The sequence below is a fragment of the Lygodium microphyllum genome, chromosome 13 (assembly GCF_053477565.2).
Source record: "Lygodium microphyllum isolate KBCC chromosome 13, Lygodium_microphyllum_v1.1.10, whole genome shotgun sequence".
NCBI classification, from domain to species: Eukaryota; Viridiplantae; Streptophyta; class Polypodiopsida; order Schizaeales; family Lygodiaceae; genus Lygodium; species Lygodium microphyllum.
In genome coordinates this window covers 153,579,394-153,602,180 of record NC_141147.1, presented here as the reverse complement: position 1 = coordinate 153,602,180, position 22,787 = coordinate 153,579,394, and the positions used below count along the sequence as shown (strand labels likewise).

The window sequence follows — 22,787 nt, the reverse complement described above, 5'->3', positions numbered from 1 at the left end:
TCTCAGTATGGACATCCACATGGGGAAGAAGGAAATGCAAAGTCTGATCTTGGACAAGGCTCACATGATGAACAACAAACTGAAAATGTTGATGCTGGTCAAGATGCAAGGCCTTCAAGGTAAAATGAGGCTAATGATCAACAAGAGGAAGAGGAACTTGATGATCAATTACAGTAAAGGCAAGAAGAAGAAGTCATCTTCTACACCTTCGGGACAGCAAGGTGCACCGAAGATAGTGCCAAAGTCTCACGTGAAGCTCCCAAAGAAGCCAATGAAGCAAAACAATTGGTACCTACAAGGTAAGGTATGAAAATGCAAGGCCATCATGGAAGTGCCAATCCAATGGATTTTGAACAGCCAAGCATGCATGCAATGATTGGGCAGCCAAGATACTTTGGTGGTAGCACGATTTTCCATACAATGATTGGACACGGACCGTATACAAGAATGTACGACACAACTCCCTATAGCATGCAATAGCCAATGCATGATGTGCAAAGCCCAATGTATTCGGGTATGGCTAATAATATACAAAACCCTATGTATGGCATACGAGAATGTACAGCACTACTCCCTATAGTATGCAGCAGCCAATGCATGGTGTGCAAGGCCCAATGTATTCGGATATGGCTAATAATATACAAAACCCTATGTATGGCAGTATGGTTTGGTACCTAGGGCACAAAGTGGCACTTTTGGTAATGCATCTGCACGCCCGAATGCTTATGGAGCTTAAGGAATGAGTGTTGGTCATGCAAATGCTTCCTTTGGTCTTGGTCATTATGTAAACACAGCAAATGCACCCTTTTCACAGTAGCAAGTGTATGACAACTTGACTCCCAAAGGGGTAACAAAAGACTATGCTGAGGGTGGAAAAGAAGTAAAGTTTAAGTCCTTTAGTGGTACACAAGATAGGTTGAGAACTTGACTTTCATTCAGCAATTCAATACAACCTAATCAAGGGTCCTCTAAGATTCAAAAGGCAGTCACTTTCTTGAAGGGGAATGCTTTGCAATGGTAGTCCACACTCTTAACGCAAGGAAGAGCACTGTTAACATGGATACAATTCAAACAAATGTTTGTATCGAATTGGTTAACAAGTACTTTTGAGGTGGACATCATGGCAGCTTGGAATAAGCTTGATACAAGGTAATGCAAGAGTTTAGAGCAATACAACAAGAACTTTTGGGATGCATTGTTGCCCATTACTCATTACAATCCGATACCCCTTCATGGGCAAGTGGAAAAGTATGCATGTGGACTGCCTAAAGGAATCTAGGATTCTTATATTAAGTCCACCGTGTCTAGCATGTCTCAGCTCATAGAGATTGTTGCTACAGCTGATGCTTTGGTGCATGGAAAAGATTCGAGCTTCCAAGAGAGTACAGAGAAGCCAAATAAGAAATTATCAAAGCTTTAGAAAAGGGGCACATCTAAAAATCAGCCTAAAAAGAGGCCAAAACAACAAAGAAAACACTAGAAATCACTATGTTGTAACTTACACAACATAGGGAATTAATGGCTGCAAATAAATGCTTTATTTGTGAATACAAGGATCACATTACTAAGGATTGTCCCAATAGATAGCAAGCTCGAAAATCAAAAAATCACAAAGATTCGAAGGGAAAGAAGCCCACAACATTAGTTGGATATGTGCCCGATGTTGTTTATGATCAACCCAATGATAATACTATTGAGTTATGTAAAGTATGGGGCAAATTCAAAGAATAGCATGCTTTGATAATCTTTGATAATGGTGCACAAGCCAACTTCATCTCTATGGACATGGTAGCTCGTCTAGGCATCAAAGAGGATGAGATGGACCCATGGGGAAAGTTGAAATGACATGCAAAGGCCATGCAAAGCCTCTCACACCGCTCATAGGAAAGCTTTGGTTACACATTCAAGGATATGTGGACAGCAAAGAGTTCTTTATTGTTCCACTTGAGGGTTATGATGTCTCGGTGTGCCACAGCACCATCATATCATGTATGCATGCACTGATTGATTCACATGCAAAGGTGATCATTGTTTAGCATAAGGGCTTGAAAATATATGTTGATTGCTTCTCTCTACTACCTGAAGATCATGGCATAGATCTTATCCAGGAAAGTAGCCCACCTAATAAGCCACCCTACAGGGTCGATGCAGCCTAGCAAGAAGAGATTATGAGCCAAGTGAATTAGCTGTTAGAAAAAGGGCTAATTCAATCCACCTCTTCACTGTTTTGTTCTCCATTACTTTTGGTGCAAAAAAAAAAAAAAAGATTCATAGCGTATGTGCATTGATTATCGTGCTTTCAATAAAGTCATGATAAAGAATCGATTCTTTATTCCTTGGATCAATGATGTTATGGATAGATTGCAAGGGGCAACCATGTTCAGCCATATAGATTTGAAAAGTGAGTATCATCATATACCGATTAGACCGGAGGATGTGCCTGAGATAGCTTTCAGGATATCTTTTCAATTGTATGAGTTTCTTGTCATGCCTTTTGGACTTACAAATGCTCCTACCAATTTTAATCAAATGACGGATCGCATCTTCAAGCCATATAGAGAATTTGTGGGCACTTTTTTAGATGACATGATTATCTACACAAAGATTGAGGTAGAGCATAAAAAGCACTTGAGCATTATTGTATTCAATGATCTATGTAAATATAGGCTAGTCATTAATGACAAGAAAAGTGAATTCTTTTTTGCATGTAATCCCACTTTTAAGGCACATTGTTATAAACCTTTTGTATATCAATTGTTACGAATACATATTGGCTCAATGATTCCAAATTAATTTGATGCTCGTGTTGTCATGAGAACATGTATTTTTGAAACCTCACTTAACATGTGGATTAATTTTTAATCACATGGTTAAATACATGTTGCACATGTGAGGTGTAACTAGGGTTAGAGTAAATTTATGAGCTCAAGACCTGAGGAAATCATGGGATGTCAAAGGCAAAAGTTGCTATAAGTTATGCCGCACATGTACTTGATGGCATCTAGTGCCACTTATTGGCCTAGGTCATTCGTTTGGTTGTAAGTGTCAGTTGGTGACACTAGAGAAGTGGCGTTTAATGGTACCTAACGCCAATCTGATAGTCAAACATAACGCAAAGACACTCAGGAATGGAAGTCGCCTAGCCAATTTAATCATTGGTCATTCAAATTATTTTTCTGGATACTGAAATAATTATTAGATTAATTTTCAGTATTTAGAGACTGAATTTTACTTTTTTTAATGGACAGTGATGAAAAAAACCATTTGGGAAGACTGCCACTTGTCAAAAATGCCCATGTAAGACTCAAAAACGTCTTTAGAGGCTAGAGAGGCATTTTAGTACATTCAACCTACGCAAGAGAGAGGGACGAGATACTGTTGGTCAAATTTGCAGCCATTGGAGGACCTTCTAAGGCAGCCAAGGATAAGAGAAGACCAATCAACGGCAAGTGACAGCATTTACAGGCTGTTGAGATAGGGCAGCAGCAATAAATGACTCATTTTCTTCAATTCTTTGCATCTATAAGCTGTTGAGATAGGCCAGCAACAATAAATGATTGATTTTGGGTTAGAGTAAATTTACAAGCCCACGACCCAAGGAAATCACGAGATGTCAAAGGCAAAAGTCGCTATAAGTTATGCCGCACATGTACTTAATGGTATCTGGTGTCAGTTGTTGGCCTAGGTCATTCATTTGGCCATAAGTGTCAGTTTTTTGTGACACTAGAAAAGTAGCATTTAATGGTATTTAACGCCAATCTGATGGTCAAAGACGACGTAGAGACACTCGGAAATGGAAGTTACCTAGCCAATTTAAAGCATGTCAACTAGATAAGCAACATTGTACACCCTTTCCTCATCGCTCAATCACTTGTGCTATGGAACCCTTAGGCTCATTCATGTACATCTTTGTGGTCCCACGTCCATTGCCACCTTAAATGGTGCACTATACTTCTTTTTTATAGTGGATAATTTCTCCAAATACATATGGGTGTACTTCCTCAAGCACAAGTTCGATGCCTTTACTTATTTCAGTGCTTGGGTACTGTTGGTCCATAATCAAGTCCATAACTAGACCGGTCATCGTGTGGGTATAATGAGAAGTGATTCTGGTAGTGAGTTTACCTCCCACAAGTTTTCTAAGTTTCTACAAGAGCAAGGCATTGCATGCCGACTCACCTCTATTAACTCCCCTACACGGAATGGAGTCGTAGTGCATAAGAACCGGACTATCCTAAACATTGCATGCTCTATGCTATTTGCAACAAAGCTCCCTAAGCGCCTTAGGATCGAGGCTATTAACACTTCAGTGTACATTCTCAACCGATGCCCCACTACAACGGTCCCTAAAAAGACTCCATACAAGGCATTCTTTGGCTCTCGGCCTATTATTCTCACTTTAGAGGTAGTTGTGCTTATACGCACACTCGTAATGACAAGATAGAAAAGCTTGCCCCTAGAACTGATCTCTTAATCTTTGTGGGCTATTCTTCCAAAGCAAAAGCCTATCGTTTATTCGATCCTTAGACAAACAAGGTGATCCTTAGGAGGGATGTTATCTTTGATAAGAGGGACATAGTGCAGTCCTCTGCACTAGCCTCTCCATCCTCACCTTCGCTCACATCATTTGAGATCATGCCTACTGAGTCCGATCTAGTGCCCACTCCTAACCTTCCTGCAGATACTTCAACTTCCAAGCCTCCTCTACAAGACTTGCTACCTCACTAGTACCAACACACCATGCGAGATTCGGGGATCCTTCCACCAGATCTCGCTCCGGTGGGTCCTAGAAGGACTGCTCAGCTAGCCTCTTATGCTTCATATGCATCACTATTTACAGCTGATTACATTGCACATTCTCAGCCAGACAATTGGTAGGAGGCTGTCCAGGAACCTCTATGGCGTGAGGCTATGGAAAAGAAACTGGACAGTATTAACCGAAATGAGACTTGGATCCTAGTGGATTGTCCTAGTCACAAAAAGGTCATTGGGACAAAGTGGATATTTAGGACCAAGCTAAAGGCTGATGGTACTTTAGACAAATACAAGGCTCTCCTTATAGTGCAATGTTTTAGGCGAAAGCACAACATTAACTATAAAGAAACCTTCGTAAGGATACCTCGAGTCTGCCGTTTGATGCTCATACCTATTATTCTATTGTAGGAAAATTACTTTGGTTGATTCATAGTAGGCCAGATCTTGCATTCTTAGTTAGTTTACTTAGTCAATATTTTAATGCACCTAGAATATCTCACTGGACTACTTGTCTTCATGTATTAAGATATTTAAGGTATACCTATAATTTTGGACTAACTTATGGTCATGGTTTATGTTTGCAGGGGTACATTGATTCTAACTAAGCGAAAGATCCTGAAATCCAACATTCTCATGGAGGCTACCTCTACACCTTGGGCACGACACCTATCTCTCAAGCCAGTCGAAAGTAAGAGACGATGGTGGCTTCCACGATCGAGGCAAAGTGTTGGGCACTCTTCAATGGCACTACAAAGGCCATCTATCTAAGGAACTTGTTGACTACACTTCAGTTTCCTTACAAGTCGCCTACAGTTGTTTATTGCAACAACCAGAGCGACATTGCCCTTGCAAGCAATCCTACCATCTCCCCTTGAACACGACACATGGCACTTCATTACCATTTCACCAGAGAGCAAGTTGAGCTAGGCACCATTCGCCTAGAGTTTGTGCCATCAAGCAACAATTTTGCAAATATTTTAACCAAGGTGGTCAACCAACCGGTTCTACAATATCTTCCACCATGGCTTGGCTTGGATACACCCTCCTCTACTTTTTCAAATTGATGGGGAGAGGATGCTTCCTTCTTACTTCTCCGTCCACTTTGAGAGGGGGTGATTTTCTTTTCCTAATAGCAACAATAATGATGTTTACAGCTTTTTACTTTCAAACATTTATTTATTATGTATTATGTATTATGAACATTTGTAACTTCATCCACACTGTCAAGATGACATGATTGTAAAAGGACGCTTGGACAAGTGAACAATTCCCCTACGAGGACACTGTCGAAGTGACACCGTTGCAACGCATTTTGCATGAGCATGAATATTTACATCCTCCTTTGCATTATCCCATACATCAGTATTCCATTCATGTAAACATGCATCTGTGCGCATTTACCCATTTTCAATCACCCTTGGAGTAGTTAACTATGGATCCACCATAATCATGGCATTGCACATGGCAATCTCTGAAAGCACTCTTTCCCTATACTTGCATACTGGATTTGCTTATCTTGCTTGTTTTTCCGTTTTGCCTCTCTCCACATATTTTCCATATGATTCACACACACACACACACACAGAGGAATCCCTCGATACTTACCCTAGTAGTGTGTGGAATTATGTTGCTTGTTTTCTGAAGGGCATGGGACTATTGTTCCATACTTCGAGGCATAGTAACCCAATGGGATGAACACTGATTTGAAACATTCATTTAATGCTACTTTTTTCTTTTTGCAAGAGGAAGGGGGGGGAGGGGGGGGGGAGGAAGAGCGAGTGGGAGAAGAGAAATCACACCAATCCCTCCTTTTTTTTAAATCAAAAAGTCTATTGCTAATTCCATCCACCTTTGCAGGACTTGATAGGCTCCTAGGCAAGCAATGCACACCCTTGGTCAGATGCCCTGGCCTCTCTAGGATGATCACTTGGGCTCCTTGGTAAGATAACAATCACCACTATAGTCTTAGTAGGTCACTAGGCAACCAACATACACCCTTTGCCTGATGCCTTGGCTACTTTGGGATAGGATGCCTTGGGGTAAAAGAAATCTCTATCAAGAGCTTATTTCTCATAGCTCAATTTTTAGTCTAAAAGAGGGTGTTGAGCTAAGAATGCATTAGTCTTACTTAAATAGCCCCAAAACGCACTTTTTTTTTTTACTTTTTTTTAAAAAACAAATGTGATCCTAGAGAGTTACTATGTTCGATATGCAAAATCCTAATTTCGGTGCCCCAAACTTTTTATAAATATGCATGCAGCACATCACTATCCCTCAATCTCGTTTTTGCAAGTTTCAGGAGCCATAACTCTGCTGCCCACACCCAATTCGCGGAGGACATCGCAATCACGGCTTCCACCAACCACCTCCTATCACCTGGTGGCTGATTCCAGCCTTCCTCACACGTTTGCTACTCTCGCTAGGTCCCAAGAGCTGTCGCCTACAGTTGGGTGTTGTCGCCTACAATTGGATGTTGTCGCCACCTATTGGCAACTGTCACCACCATCTTCTCTCTTCTCTAAATGGTACGTTTTCGTTTTTTGGCTACCGCCTTGATATTCTCTCACCTCTGTCTGCTGCATTTGCATCTAACAATTATTGTGTAGATTTTCTCTCTCTTCAAGTACCTACGTTTTTAGTCTTTCTCTCTCATGCACTATCAATGCATCAAATCCAACCTTTCTTGACTATGTTTGCTTGTGTTCAACGCTCAGACACTACCTTTGCTACAATTTGGAATCCGATCAAGTACGACACACTCTACAGCTCATAATCTCTACCTTGATCCCAAAGATAGGAGTTCGAGGTTCAATAATCACTACATAGTGTGTTTGTTGCATGAGCACTGTATAATCATTATTCATTCACTTAACTATTCATTGTGTTCACTGTCTCTGAGTTATCCTAACCCTAACCCTAACTATGTTTTGAGTTTATCAGTATGTGATTTGTCGTACGATTGGATTCATGCTTTTTGCATTTAGAGCATTTCTTCACACCAATGAGTTTCTAGCAACAATTCTAGACAGTTTCTAGCAACAGTTCTGAACCGTTTTTCAATTTTATGTCATGTTTTTGCTGTTGGAAATTTTCAGCAAGTGTTATACGGCATGGTCAGAAAGCAATGGCCAATGTTGTAACTATGATGCATTATGGAGATTCCATTGCACTATATTTTTACTTGGTCACATTGAAGCGCAATTGAGGACAATTGCAGGGATTTCAAGGGGAAGGTCTATCACAAGGACGTAAAATTATTAAGATGCTTTGCTCGTGCCAGTAACATTTGATTAATTTAATAATCAAATGTGCAATGTTGTGATGCACATGGCAGTTATTTTATGGTACAAAGCCAAGGACCTCAAGAAAGCAATGGGTGTCAAAGGCAAAACTTGTGACAAGTTATGCCAACTTGGTTTTGGGTGTCAATCGATGTCAATTTTGGCCCTAGGACAGTTAAGCCATTAAAGTGTCAGTGGTGACACTAGGCACTAGGCACTAGGCACTAGGCACTAGGCACTACGCACTAATTCATTAATTTGTGCTTGTCCACGGGTTAATTAAGCTAGAAAATTGTGGATGGACACATTTAATTTTGGGCAAGGTTAAAAGGACTGAAATTGACTTTCAAAAATAATTAATTTTGAAAGTTAATTAATTGGCTAAAAATTATTGGAAAATGGGATTAGAAGACTGCCACTAGGCAAAAATGCCCGTGCAATAGAAAAGAAGGCTGTTTGGGGGTTGAGAGAGACTCATTGAGTGTGTATTCTGGCTGTGAGGGAGAGGGAGGTGCTGCTAATCAGTTTCTACAGCTTTTGGAGGCCATTTGTTGCAAGCAACTACCACGAGCCCTCAAGAAGGCAACATGTTTCGTGGCTCCAAATTGCGTGAGACAACATTTATGACCAATCAGTCAAGGCAACAAGCAGTTTTGAGGGTTTTCCCCCATGGAAACTCTGATTTCTCTCTCTTCTCAGCATTCTCTCGCCTTCTCTGGCCTACTCACTAAGTATCTCAACATTTTAAAGACTTAATTTAAACAGCAAGGGATTGGGAGTTGGAATACCGAAAGGGATTGGGAGAATCCCATTGTATATCAACTTCTTCTTCAATTAAGTTAAATAAATACCCAAAGCGGCCCCAATTTTGGAGACAACAAGGTGTCCAATGTCCAAGATTATATAGTAAAGTTTACTTTTCAGTTTGTGAATTTATTAATTGCTGCAAATAGTGCTTAACCAAGTTATTTACCACCCTATCTGAGAGGGAAGACCGGTTACATGTCCAATGTCCAAGATTATTATGATAAAGTGTGCATATTAGTTTTTTTTATTTATTAATTGTTGTAATTAAGTGCTTGATTAGGATTTCACCACCCTCTCCGATATAGTTGCCAAGAGTTTCCAAAAAGGCGAAACGGAAGCAGACGGGAAACGGCAAAAACGGAGTTTCGGTCCCGACAAGAAACGGCGAAAACAATTTAATGGGAAAAACATGTAAAATATAACAAACTAAACAGTTTCATTAACCATTGTATACAATTGACCATCCAAATCCAAAGCAAAGATGAATATCATTTGATTTCTCCCACGGGCCACTCGGCCCTCTAGAGTCTTCATAAGTTCATAGACTCTTAACTATAGTCCACAACAATCAATTATCAGAGAACACTAATCAAATTAAAGTTCGAGAGATTACACAGTACACATGCACTTGCCACCATCCATGTGTGTCTATATCATTTCAAAAAGAAGAGTACAAGATATTGTAAAACATGTACAATCATGCAAGGATAGTGGATCATCAAAGAAAAATACCAAAAAGATAAAGAGTTAAGGCTCAAGCCTCGATACAATCATAAATAGCTGAAATGTTCGAAAAGTGTCTAGAATCTAGACTTTGGAGTGACTACTCATCATCCTAATCCTCGGCCTCTGCATCACTAGCAGATGCACTAGAAGAAGTAGAATCTAACTCAGAATGAGAGCTAGCAGAAGAGGGTGAGGCTGTAACTGCTGAAGTGTTGGCGCCATCTCGTCGCGAAGTGGCCCTCCATGAAGCTCGTGTGCGATGGGCAAGGGCTGACATCTCCTCATACAACATGGTGTAGATGTTCAACTCCTCACTAGGAATATTTGGTATGTCTTTCACCTTCTCTGTCTACCTTGTCGACATTCACCTGGCGAGGTTTAGGAGAGGTAGAGGTGTGCTCAAGAAGGTGAAGGTTGCAGCGACAAAAGACCAGCCTCTCCAACTAGGCTGTGCTCAAACGATTCCTCTTCTTTGTATGGAAGAGGGTCCAAGTGCTCCAATTTCTTTCACATGGGCCTGAGCTGCAATCCTATGAAAGAACTCGAATAGCAAGACGTTTCTGTCACGTTCCACAAGAAAAGAAATTTCAGATTGCACAACATTTTTAACGGGCAATGTATGAATACTAAGTACTTAAAAGCTAGAGCCTCAACCTAGAACTTACTAGGGTAGGTGCAGATGCCCCATATTTCTCCCACCGACACAGGCTGCAACTGTGTCTCTCGAAGTTGTATTGTCGAGCGACCAAAGGAGAGGCTATGGTTACAAAACAGAAGAAGCTCATCCTCAAGCCTTGTGACTATCTGCAAATCTCCATCTGCCCACTTCTCAAAGTACTCCTGACTACCGTTCTCTCGCTCATCATCAGCAGACTGATCCTCACTACGCCATAGGGGATGCAATACATGTACAACCGCATGGATTGGTCTATGAAACCAATTCCATCGTGTCTGCCATACACATCGAAGCTCCTCGATCCTGGATTCAAGATGGGCAATTGAAGCTATGGTGGATAAACATAAATTTGCAAACCATAAATGATAATACATATTTGCATAAACCATAAAAATCACTTACTTTCTACGAGCAAGGCAGGTATTGTTGTCCAAGGCCTCTCCAATCTTATCCATGTACTCATAGAGTAGCCCCATGGTGCCCCCCTCCATATCAGTAATGCGCAATACAAAATAGATGGGCTGGATTGATTTCACTAAGGCTTAGGCCGCTTTGTGACAAAATGCACCATGGACTTGGCTGTTGAAAAAATCCTGTCAACCAAATCTAACTTCTCCAAGTCCTCCATAAGCAAGTCCAAAGAATGAGAAGCACATGGGGTCCACCTTATCTTCGGAAACTCAACCTCAAGCATGCAATCCATGGAAACACAATTGGACCCATTGTTTGTGACTACTTGAACCACATTATCTGCCCCTATCTCCATGATTGCCTTGCGTATATGCTACCAAATATATGAGCCAGTGACCACTGTGCCAGCAGCATCAATAGCCCTCAAGAACATTGTCCCCTTGCAAGAGGAGACTAGAATGTTATAGACACTTCGTCTACATACATCAGACCACCCATCACACAAGATCGTGCAACCATACTTCACCCAAGTGGCCTTCCATGGCTGCAGCTGAACCTCTATGCGGGCTTTCTCATTTTTAAGCTCTCTTGTCCGAATAACCTCATAGGATGGCCCTTCCCACTCACATCCAATGCAGCTAACAGCCCTCGTGGCTGATTTCCATCTCGACGTGCACAAGACATGGAAAGGGATGGCACATTGAATGAATAATCGAGTGAGCTCTCTAGTGGCCTCTACAATGGCTTGCTTTTGAATACCCGCTTTGATACTAGCACCCTGCAATGAACCTTTTGTTGCCTGAGGTGTCCCGCGTGCTCCACTAGTAGAACCCCCTGTATGTGCACCACTCATTGTGTCAGTCTCTGAAGCTCCTCTACTCCTCTTTATAGAACCTCCTGTTGCTGAAATTTCATCATCTCCATGGTTTCCCTCTCCTGTACTAGATGCACCTGTAAGAGCCAAGCAGCTGAGCCTCCAATGCTCCATGGAAGCCTTAACATCAGCAGGCACATGTTTGCATGGACCAATGTCTTTATTGGGCACATGGGCAAGATGATCTTTGATCCTTGTGGCTGCCCCTCCTCTTTGAATGCCGCAATAATTGCATTGCCACCGCTTGGAGCCATCACCACCTCCATAAGCTTGAAGCACTGTGACATGACTCCATGCTTGATCCTTTGGCATGTTGATTATTCCCAAATCCCACCTGAATCCTGAGTTTGCAGCGTCGCAAGCATGTGTGAGAGAGAGAGAGGGACTCAGGAGTGAGAGAAAGAGAAAGAGAGAGCAACTTGCAAGTGCCAAGGCCCAGACTCCAATGCCCACGATTGTGTGTGCATTGTGTGTGTGTGTGAGAGTCTAGAGAGAGAGAGAGAGAGAGAGAGGCTAGAGCTCGGGAGGGACTCGTGAGAGAGAGAGAGAGAGAGCGGGCCAAAACGCAGGTGTGTGCATAGCCCATGGCTGCCGGCAGCATTCGAGAAACAAGCATGCGCAGGCTGCAGCAATTTTCAAATCGAGGCTCTTGTTTTTTCACGTGGGGGCTCAAAAACGTAGGGCAAAATCGCCTAAAAAGGCTTGCAAAGAATGCGTTGAAAAGTCAAAAGAAAAAGGGGGGGAAAGGGGGAGGGGGGTGTGTGTCAAAAACAGCGTTTCTACATAGCAAAAACGGTAAGAAACAGTATGCCATTTCTGAGGGCCAGAAAGGGCGTTTCGTGCAACTATGATGTCTCCGAGAAGGAAGGCTAGTTTCACTTGCAATGGCAAAAATTGGTGCCAAAGAAATAGGCTCTACAAGAGACTACTTTTTGATTACCAAGCTTTCTTGGTCAAGGCTCCAGTATCAATCAAGAGCACCTAGCTTTGATACCATGCAAAGAAATGCTAGGGTAAAAACAAAGAAATGCAAAAAATACAGCAACACAATGAACAGAATCTAATGAATGCTCAATGAAGATGAGAGTGTATAAAAGTGTAGATGATACAAGGGGCGCCGAACCTCCGTATCCCAAGGACTAGGGCAGAGATGAGCTAAGAGCGGTGTCATGTTAGCAGTCATCTGTCATGCACAATCATCTCCTCCCCATGAGCCTCAATCTGAGTCAAATAGGGACATTAGGAGCTTTGACACTTTGTCTGTTGTGTTTTGATGGAGGAGGCAGTTCTTTCTAGAGCATGCATTTCTTTTCCATTGAGTTAAGTGTGTTCACATTGTCAATGGATAGTTTCCCGCCCTTGCATTCCTTTTTTGGTGGTTGGAGCACCTATTCACATTGGATAGGTGGCAATTTGATCACACTTGCTGCATTCAGCATTTCTCTTGGCGATGTCATTATTTTACTCTCTAGATGCACATTCGGCAGCATTTTCCTCCCCTGTTTGATCAGGTGTGTCAGTTTTGGGCAGTTTCTGCTATTTATAGCAGACCCAATTAGTTGGCTGATTATTCACAGATTCAGCTTTGCAGGTTTCAGCACACTCCGACATGCATGGACTCTTCTCCATCTTCCGGCACTACGTTCCATCATCAGCCTGATCCAATGCCCTCACTAATGCCTTGGGCTGCATGCAAGGACTAATCAGTCCTCCTTTGTATTCAGCTTTCATTCAGTTCAGTGGAGATTTTCTCCTTCCATTCTCTTCTATCATTGCAATCTTTCTCTTCCCTTCTCTCCACCCTCATGTTGCCTCTTCCGTTGCATGCACACACATCAAAGATGCCAAGCACAGCTCCAAGAGTGTGTCACACTCAAGAGGGATCCCAAATGCAGCTGCAGCAGCAGCAGTCCATCAAAAATGATGATGATGTGGGCAGCAACTGAGTGAAACTTGGTCCTCCAAGAAACATTATGTTGATGGAGACTCCAAGCAGCAAATGCAAGGTGTGCAGACTGAAAACACAGCCCAATCAAGCAACAAGGTGTCAATGGATGACATCAGCTGGTTGTCCACCATAATCAGAAAATGAGGGTTACACAAGTGAAAGCGCAGGCTGTTGATAATTTTTGACAGGCTGGTGATGGTCCTCCAGGTCTGGCAGTGTCCTCCAGGGGCAGGATGGCAGCAACCAGCAGCTGGGTGGCAGGCTGAACAGCGAGACACAACCACTGGGCAACAAGGCAGCACCTCCGCCAAGGGGGATGGGCAAAGGGGCATAGGCAGCAGCAGAGTAGGTACTGGCTGATGACTTGGAGAGTGATGACAATGCTGAGATATGGGACAAGATTCCCATTTACACATCCTTTCTTAGAGTATTTTTAGGTATTTGTCCTGCTTAAAGTGATAATGCATTTTCCATAGATATATCATCTTGGGCCTGTTTTAATGGGGTCAAATTAGGCATTAATGCATGACTCTTGACAATTTTTATGCTATTGCAAGCCTTTGGTTTTAGGGGCTCAACATCTTCTCAATCTAATGTCTACTCACAAAGACAAATGTTGAGTGCAACATGCAGCCCTAAACAGCCCTAATTTAGCATATTCATCACCAAGAAGAAAAAGAGAGAAAGATAGTCAGCCTTGATCTAATTTAATCAGCAACACAATGCTAAAAGGGATGGCGCACAACAAATTTGCTAAGCTGAATTAGCAAAGCAATGCTATACATGTTGGCCACGATACTGTCCTAGACTCTAGTGATCCAAACGCAGGAGATTGCAGGCCTTGATGCTCCTCCAAAATCCAAAACAGCCAAGAATGACATCTTCAGCTCCATAATGGATTCTGATCTCTCTCAGCCTGGAATGGCTGTCTCAGTTGCAAGACCTAAATGATGGCAGTTTTTACTTTCCTCGAGGAATGCAAAATCCCGTCCTGAATGTCTTGATTGAAATAAACATTGGTCTGGCCAAGGTTTCATTTTTCACTAAAACTTAATGGGCTGCCCAAACTTCAAATTTTGATGGCCCTGCCGAAACTTTGGTCCAAACTTTCACATTAAGGTTAAAAACCACTCTTTTGGCTCTTAATTGAAAGTTTCACATTTTTAACCTTCAGAATTATCAATTCTGAGGTCATGGCCATGTCTTGCACTGCCAATTATCTAGTTGCTAATCATATACAATTCTCACGCATCCTCTCCTACGTATGCACAAAGGCAACCGTAGTTCTTAGCAACAACACTGCTAGATCACCAGGAAGAGAGAGAACGATAAGAGAACAGCAAACACAGCAGCAGGAAATGCTATGTTCACAAAGGCAGATATGCAGAAGTCACAGCAGCAGTGCCTGCAGTAAATGCACAGATCTGCCGCACCAAACCACCATAGCTCCACCTGCCTGCCACCTAAGAGCCACAGAGACTGTCACATGCTGCTCTTGAGCATCACCACTCCACTAGCAGCAGCCTACACTGCTGCCTGAAAAAATCCTGATCTGCCTAACCTGGCCGCCGTGCAACCGGTGCACCAACAGCAGCAGGTGCATTGCCCCTGATGATGATGATGATATTTTTAGAGGGTCTTTGGACATACTCATTCTTATGAGTCGATCCTGCTGCATGGACTGGATCCTGAGGACTTAGCGCTACTCAATTGCTCTTTCACACATCACAGAAATCTACAGGTTTCAGTGCACTTACAACAAAAGAAGTGTGTGCCAAAGCCTGCTTTAACAAACATCACCGTATCACATTCTTGCACCATACAAATCCAGCATATTCATAACTAGCCTTCAGTTATATCCTACATCCTAATCGGAAGAGATTCAGATATTAGCTTGAAGCTAGATAAGTTATGGGCAACTAATACAGCCGTACATCCAGGTGAGGTTTTTGCTATGTATTACTTACCCAGTTCAACTTCAAGATGGAAAACATGCTAACAGTCCACAAATTCTATTGTGATCAACCCAAGAACCATACCCCACAGAAAGTGCCCTTGATATTACATCCTACAGTTTCTGTTCCAGTAAAATTCCCATTCAAACCAACTTTGCATTGGATAGCGTGTTCAATGCAATGTGATACGTACTTCATTCTACTTGAAGCAATCGAGGGGCATCAATCAAGGGAGGCCTTAGGTCTGTTAGGACCTAATCCTCTCTACAGTCCTTGAACTTTCAAATTCAATGTGAATAACAGGAAAATAATCGCGTGATTACATGGTACTACCCTAGTAGAGCCGTTGTTGTGTCTGCAAGTGTTCAATTTACAACACTAACACCTATACACAACGCTTGATAGCATCAGTTTCCTGGTAATCGTAGCCAGGATCTACCCTGATCCTCACAATGGAAAAAAAAAGTATACTTTTGGAATGTATAGTTCCTTATACATAATACTTGGCCTCTTTGTCCAACATCATCGTTTTTAACTGCATATTTATTTGACCAATGCTCAGCAGAATGAGCAAGAGCTACAAGAAGAGCAAAGCGAGCACATAAAGCAAATCAGCGTGCACCTGTTTCCTGAACATGGGGGAATCATCGAGCTTGCCGAAATGCATGATTGCTGCCAGCAAACTTGTGCCGAGACTCTGTCTACAAAGATGCAAGCTTCTGGAACGCCCGAATTTGTGGCATAGCCTTTTTCCCGAACCTCAGATGCTGCTTCTGACAGCCTTTACGGCATGAACAGTACTGCCGATCCAAGGAAGAGAGGCGGATCCCCTGTATGCATAGCAGATCGAGAGGGTAAACATCTCCTCTTCAATGCAGCTTACACTGGCCGTTGCAAGAGGAGATCAAGCGGCAGACGTGAGCTTAACAGACGGCAAGCTTTATGAAGCGAGGGGCGGATGCTGGCGGGGCAGATGGGAAAGTTTGTGAAGGAAACGGGAGCAATGGAAAAGGATTAGAGCTATACTAGGAAAGGGGAGCCATGGAAGGGAGACGGCGAGAGGCAGAAAAGGGAGGGCGTCAGAGCTGTAATGGTGAGTAATAATAGTAACAACAACAATACAGGGCCTAAGCAAAAGGCTGCACATCGAGCGCGAGCGGCCCCCCCCCCCCCCCCCCCCCCGTCTCTCTCTCTCTCTCTCTCTCTCTCTCTCTCTCTCTCTCTGTGCAGGCAAGCCAGTGAATCGCGCTACCCTTTTTGCCCCTTTTGTCCCATTTTTTCAATCCTGTGAATTGCTGTCTTTTTTCTTTATTTTTTTTGCCCCAACGTTGAATGATTAACCCTACATGCGCGTTCCTTCCCACGAGCTTTCGAATGATGAAAGTCAACAACAACTAGGCGTCTTTTCCACTTTAAAAACTCCAGAGGAGTCCACACCCCAAGCAATGTGGCAAAACTCACACCCTACCTTTTAGAGGTGGATGCCCAATGCTTCATGCTCGCACCCGCGGCCCGTTTGTCTCTCACCACCAGAGTTTGGGAAGAGCACTCCTGGGCTCAACAAAATCAAGAATTCGTTGCCGTGACTTGTTTCTGCTAATGACACGGACATAGCCCCTCGTCTAAAGGTCAATTTTACATTCTCCCTTCAGCAAGTTCACCTTATATGACTTGTCACCACACAGTCATTTCCATCGCATCCTTCTGCTTGAAGGTCAATCACTCCTGTTTGTTATTGTTAATCTCTAGCCTATGCTCCAATCAAGATAAATTCTAGTGATCCTTGAATGTGATCTCCTCAAAATACTCTACATCAAAGCAATGTGCAACACCACAACCGTGCATCTATGAAACCTCCCATCAACGGCTTCGTCCCTCCAAAACCTTCTCTAAGGGGGATTGTCTCCTCGACCAGGTCCAATACATAACAATCAATAATGCAATCACATTTAGATATTCTAGAGTGGCAAAGGTGTCTGTCAGCCACTTTCAATAGAGCACGTTTCCTCCGAGAAAGAGGAGCTATTATCATTATTATATTAACATTGATGATGTTGCAAGCACTATTTTCATAAAGCGAAGAACCCACCTTTCCAATTCCATCCCCAAACTTGGTTGTCCAGCCTACCATCTTTCTCTCCTCAACTTTCCGTAATTCCTCACCTCACATTGTTAGCTTGGCATGCTCAAGCCTCTTCTATTAATGTTGACTAATTTGGACATGTTAGATGACCAAACTCTTCAAATTAGAAGCAATTACAAAAGAACTTCATAGTTTAAATTTATTATTTCTTTTTCTTTGCCCATTATCACTTACTTCTATTGTTGAGGCGTGCTAACCAGTCGTTGTTTGGTAATGGTTAGATCTTTTTAGGGTGGAGTGGTTTTTGTAGGACAAGCACTTACATTCTAGGCCAACTTGCCAAGGTTTTGAGATTTCTATTGATTGCTCCAATTAGCTTCTTATCCTTCCAAGAAAAATCTTTTACACATCCCTCTTAATTTGAAGCACGAATAGTCAAACAAATAATTTATATTGTCTCTCATTGCTACCAAGGAACGTGTGTTCATATTGTTAAACCAAAGCAAAAGAGGTCATAAGTTTGGGGGGTCCCATGGATTGCTAACAAATAATAGTTAAGAAAATAGAAAGCACTTAGAAGTTCATCCATTGAATGATATAGTATTAACCCCAATGTTGTCAACGAGAATGTATAGCACCTTGTTGTGCTTGTTCCTAACACCTAGGGATCTTTGCTTGATGGTTGCTTGGCTAGAAACAATATTATGGTTTCCCTTTCACACATAACACATTCTATTAAAAAGAATGTTGCATTTCTTTATCTCTTTCTCTTTCTCTTTCTCTAGTCTTTGATGATCGTGCAACCTCCTTTCCCTCTCCAATAGCTATTGTAGCTTCATATGAAGGTGCCATGAGCAATGCTCTATCTCCCACTTTGAAGCACTATGCATTGGGAAGGGGTGCATGCTAGTCGTGTTATCAACTAAGATAGCACATTCCCTAGCTAGCATGTGTATTGATGCAAAATGGCCTTAACTCCTTTATATATTTAAAGAATCTACGCAAGCATTGTATTTGTAAGATAATAGCCTTGATAGAAAATAGCCGCATTTATCTTCTTTGTATTTCAAAATTGGAAGGCTCATGTATGTTAGACTTGTTGAGTGACCATTTATATCACATCATATTTCTTGAAGACCAATCCTACTCAGAATACTCTACAATGGAGCAATGTGTAAGCACCACAACATTATAGTAATGAAATCTCACATCAACTACTTAGCCCCCTAGAGGACATTCTCTAGGAGTCATTGGCTAATCGACTAGCCAAAAGACACAACAATCAAAACAATTCTATTAGCTCTAATGCAAGCAAATTATAAGTCCCAAGCCACATGAAAGGCATAAGAATTTGGCCACTATCTCAAAGAAAGACTCATGAAATGGACATGTTTATGAAGATGCTGATTACTTGCACCTTTATGGAAAGACCCTATGGACCTTCATTGTTCCATGGGACTGGCTTTGGGAATGGGAAGGAAAGCTTTGGCAAGACCCTTACACGAATTAATGGAAGAGATTCCTTCCCAACACACAATTAAGACTATATTCTCTAGTCAACATTAGCATATGGCCCCTATGAGACATATAGGTTGTTTATTGCTAGCTTCTTCAGCCAACATTAGCCTATGGCCTCTATGAGAAGCATGGGCTATTTATTGCTGAGAGCATATGCCATTCGATCTAAAAGGAAGGCGTTCTTAAATGGAAAGAAGCGAATTATCATACTTTCTTTTCTATCCGCTTTTTGCTCGGAGTGTAAGTGCTTGTCTTTTGCATTTTGCACTTTTTTAAGCTTATAATAAGGGATCAGCATGATGAGGACAACAATGTCATCATCATTATTTGTCTTGATTTAGACTAGTTATCATTAGCTTTGTTGGTGCAAGTATCTTTGATGCCAAAAAAAACTTATTGGCCTTGCCAATGTAAGAAAAAAAACTCTACTAAACAACTCCAAGAATTAACCATACTTTTGAAAGAAATGATCAATGAGTTTTTTGTAGCATTGCAAGGTTTGCTTAACACCTATGCCATTTCTAGCATTCTTCATCCACGATCTAAGGTTGTACTTGAAATAGGCTCCTTGCTTTAGCATGTTAGACACCTCTCACTCCTTATGGACTTAGGGATCCAGAATGACGCACTATTAGCTCATTAAGTTTTCTAAAGTAGCAAAGATATTTGGCATCCATTTGAGGAGAGCATCTTTGCAAGCCACTTCTCTCCTAGCATTGGATTTGCATAAAAGATAAATTCTTAAAAGGAGCTATCATTATATTATTATTGATATTGTAAGCACTTCTTACCATAAAACAAAATTCTAACATTTTTGATTGTATCCCCAAACTTGCTTGCCAACTCTGCCATTTCGAAGCATGCATTTTCTATAAAACTTGAATAATGTTGACTTATTTGATGACCAAACTCTTCAAATTAGAAGTTCCAAGGGAACTTCACTATTAACCCTTTCTAGGTTATGACTATGTTCATGGATGTGGCAATTTCAAACAATAAGAAATCGGTAGAGTAAAGATGCTATTAATGACGATGATAATAAAGAGATCCAAGATGGTAGTCATTCCAATTGGGTAGAAACTTCATACAACGCATGTTTACTCTTTCTTTAGAATCACCAAAGTAATGGTACAAGTAACAACATGCATAAGGAATGATAACTAAGAATGAGTTTGAGAAAAAGACTCTCTTTATTGTCATCATGACCATTCTAAAGGTTTACATGTTTGATGTGAGAATAATGTTTGTTACCGAATTGAGTAATTGCTAAAAATAGCAACAACTAAAATGGTAATCAAATAAGATAACATTTGCGGACTCAAAAGTGTGAAAGAGAGCTACCAAGGGCATTATGGGCTACTAGAAGCATCATTTTCATAGCATGTCACAAATAATGGATGCTATTAAAAGCAACCATTAAAAATAGTAAGTGATGGCCCAAATTTTCAAATAATAAGAAGAGAGTAAGTTGGGTCCTAAAAATATAGTAGTAATTTTTTAGATGTTCAAGGTCTTGACATCTCTTTAAATTGTCTCCCTATTAATTTTCCACGACTGAGACAAGTCCACCACAAGTTAGAGTTTGTTGTCAAATTTATGTAGCACTAAGAGAATACTTATTGTAAATGTGAAAGCTAGTCTCACTTTTATTCAAAATTTACTATCCAAAATTATGGATATAGGATTTTGAAATTCTTTTCATGCACAAACTTGCCTATATATTTACATGACTTAGGAGCTTTTTTCTTTTTGTGCATGAAAATAATCTCAAAAGATTATATCCACCAATAGTCTAGAGATAGTAAGATTTGAACCAATGTGAGCCTAGCTCCTTTGCATTTACTTTTATGGCTCGAGAGGGCAAGAGGTTGAGTGAGAGTGAGGGAGCAACACAAAGAGAGAGAGAGAGAGAGAGAGAGAGAGAGTGTGTGTGTGTGTGTGTGTGTGTGAGTGAGTGATGAGTGTGAGTGAGTGAGTGAGTGTGTGTGTGTGTGTGTGTGTGTGTGTGTGTGTGTGTGTGTGTGTGTGTGTGTGATGAGTGTGAGTGAGTGAGTGAGTGAGTGAGTGAGTGAGAGAGAGAGAGAGAGAGAGAGAGAGAGAGAGTGTGTGTGTGTGTGATGAGTGAGTGAGTGAGTGAGTGAGTGAGTGAGTGAGTGAGTGAGAGAGAGAGAGAGAGAGTGTGTGTGTGTGTGTGTGCGCGCGCGCGCGTGCGCATGCGCATGCGCATGCGTGCGTGCGTGCGTGTGTGCGTGCGTGCGTGCGTGCGTGTGTGTGTGTGTGTGAGGGGGATTGGTGCATAAGCTCAATGTCCATCATCTTCTATTTACATGACTCGAGAGCTTTTTATTCATGAAAATAATTTCAAAAGATTATATACATAACTCCAAAAGTGAGCCTAGCTTTTGCATTGACTTTTATGGCTCAAGAGGGTAAGAGGTCAAGTGACAGAGCGAGGGAATGGGAGAGTGAGGGAGGGAGAGAGTGAATGAGTATGTGAGGGGCATTGGTTCTTCTTCTTCTCCTCCTCTTCCTTCTCCTCTTCGCTTGGAGCAGTGTCTTCAAATCCAAGAGAGGGTGCTAGAGGGTAATAGCAGCTTCAAGAGTGCAACACTTAGATTGTGACGTCATTGACACCCTCTCCTCTATTCAAAGGACAATGGTAGGGAGGTAAGATTTGCAACTCTACTATAACACATGAGTTTGTTTTCTTCCTTACATGTTTTGGGAATGGAGTGGAAAATGTATGATAGCTTAGAGTATGAGCTAGCTATATAAGAGCAACTTAAGGCACTTCATGAGTTAGAACTCTTAGAATAATAAGAGCTTTGCCAATGTCCCATTATTGTGCTTAAAGGCTAACAATTTGGTTCTATTCCCTAAAGTCAACTCATTTGAAATATCCCATATTCTCACCATGTAGTGGAATAGGAGGTAGTGAGGTGCTTGAGAAGGATAGATCAGTGAGGAGCTACTCTTCCACGTGCATGATTTGCAAGCTTGCTAGAATGGATAGCATAGAATAGAGGGCAAATATATCCTTCTTAAAAAACAATAAAAAATCATTAAAAGATTCATCTTCAATCTTGCATAATCATCAATTGTGCATTCCTTTTAGCAACTTGTTTAAGCCAATCAAGAGTAGACATCAATACATGTGCTTGAGAGCATAGGATTGACCTCATCATTATCTTCTTCTTGGTTTGATCACAACTATCAATGTCTCCGTGGTTGGCAAAACATACTACACCTTTCAATGATCCCCAAGATTGGATGATACTTGTTATCTCCAAGAATACACATTATCTAGATATCTGCAACTGCATAGTGCATGTCATTTCCAAGATTCCAAGCTATTTGGTATCTCCAAATCGATGCCATCTTGACATCCATGGTTGCATACTTCCCAGATACCCATGATCGTATGATTTTTGGTCTCTCCACTAGTGTGAAAAGCATAAACTTACTTAGTTTGGGTCTCCACAATTGCATGTGGATAAACCAATTGAGTGCCTTTTTCTTCATGATAGTGAAAAGCATAACTTTTTCTTTTTTGCATGCCATTTATCTCCCCATTATTACATACAGAAAGTATCTCTCCACAACTGTGAGAAACACACAGTTACCCTTTGGCATGAATTTGAAGATCTCAACAATTGCAATTGCTCGGAGATCTTCACAACTACACCTTCAATCATCTCCATGATTGCACTATGACCTAGATCTCCATGATTGATCTTTATGATTTCATCTCCA

The 22,787-nt window shown here is 41.5% G+C and overlaps 1 protein-coding gene and 1 pseudogene across 2 annotated transcripts in view; both read right to left on the bottom strand.

Annotated features, from left to right (window-relative positions):
- SFC (ARF GTPase-activating protein) overlaps positions 1–16,598 on the bottom strand; it is a 104,964-nt gene extending 88,366 nt beyond the window's left edge. For both annotated transcript variants that reach the window (XM_087691946.1, XM_087691947.1), the window contains exon 1: positions 16,056–16,598. In XM_087691946.1, coding sequence (XP_087548072.1) covers positions 16,056–16,100 — 45 coding nt within the window. In that variant the 5' untranslated portion in view covers positions 16,101–16,598. The remainder of the gene's footprint in view (positions 1–16,055) is intronic.
- LOC148027374 (uncharacterized) lies at positions 10,781–11,842 on the bottom strand (annotated as a pseudogene).
- Positions 16,599–22,787: the final 6,189 nt, after the last annotated feature.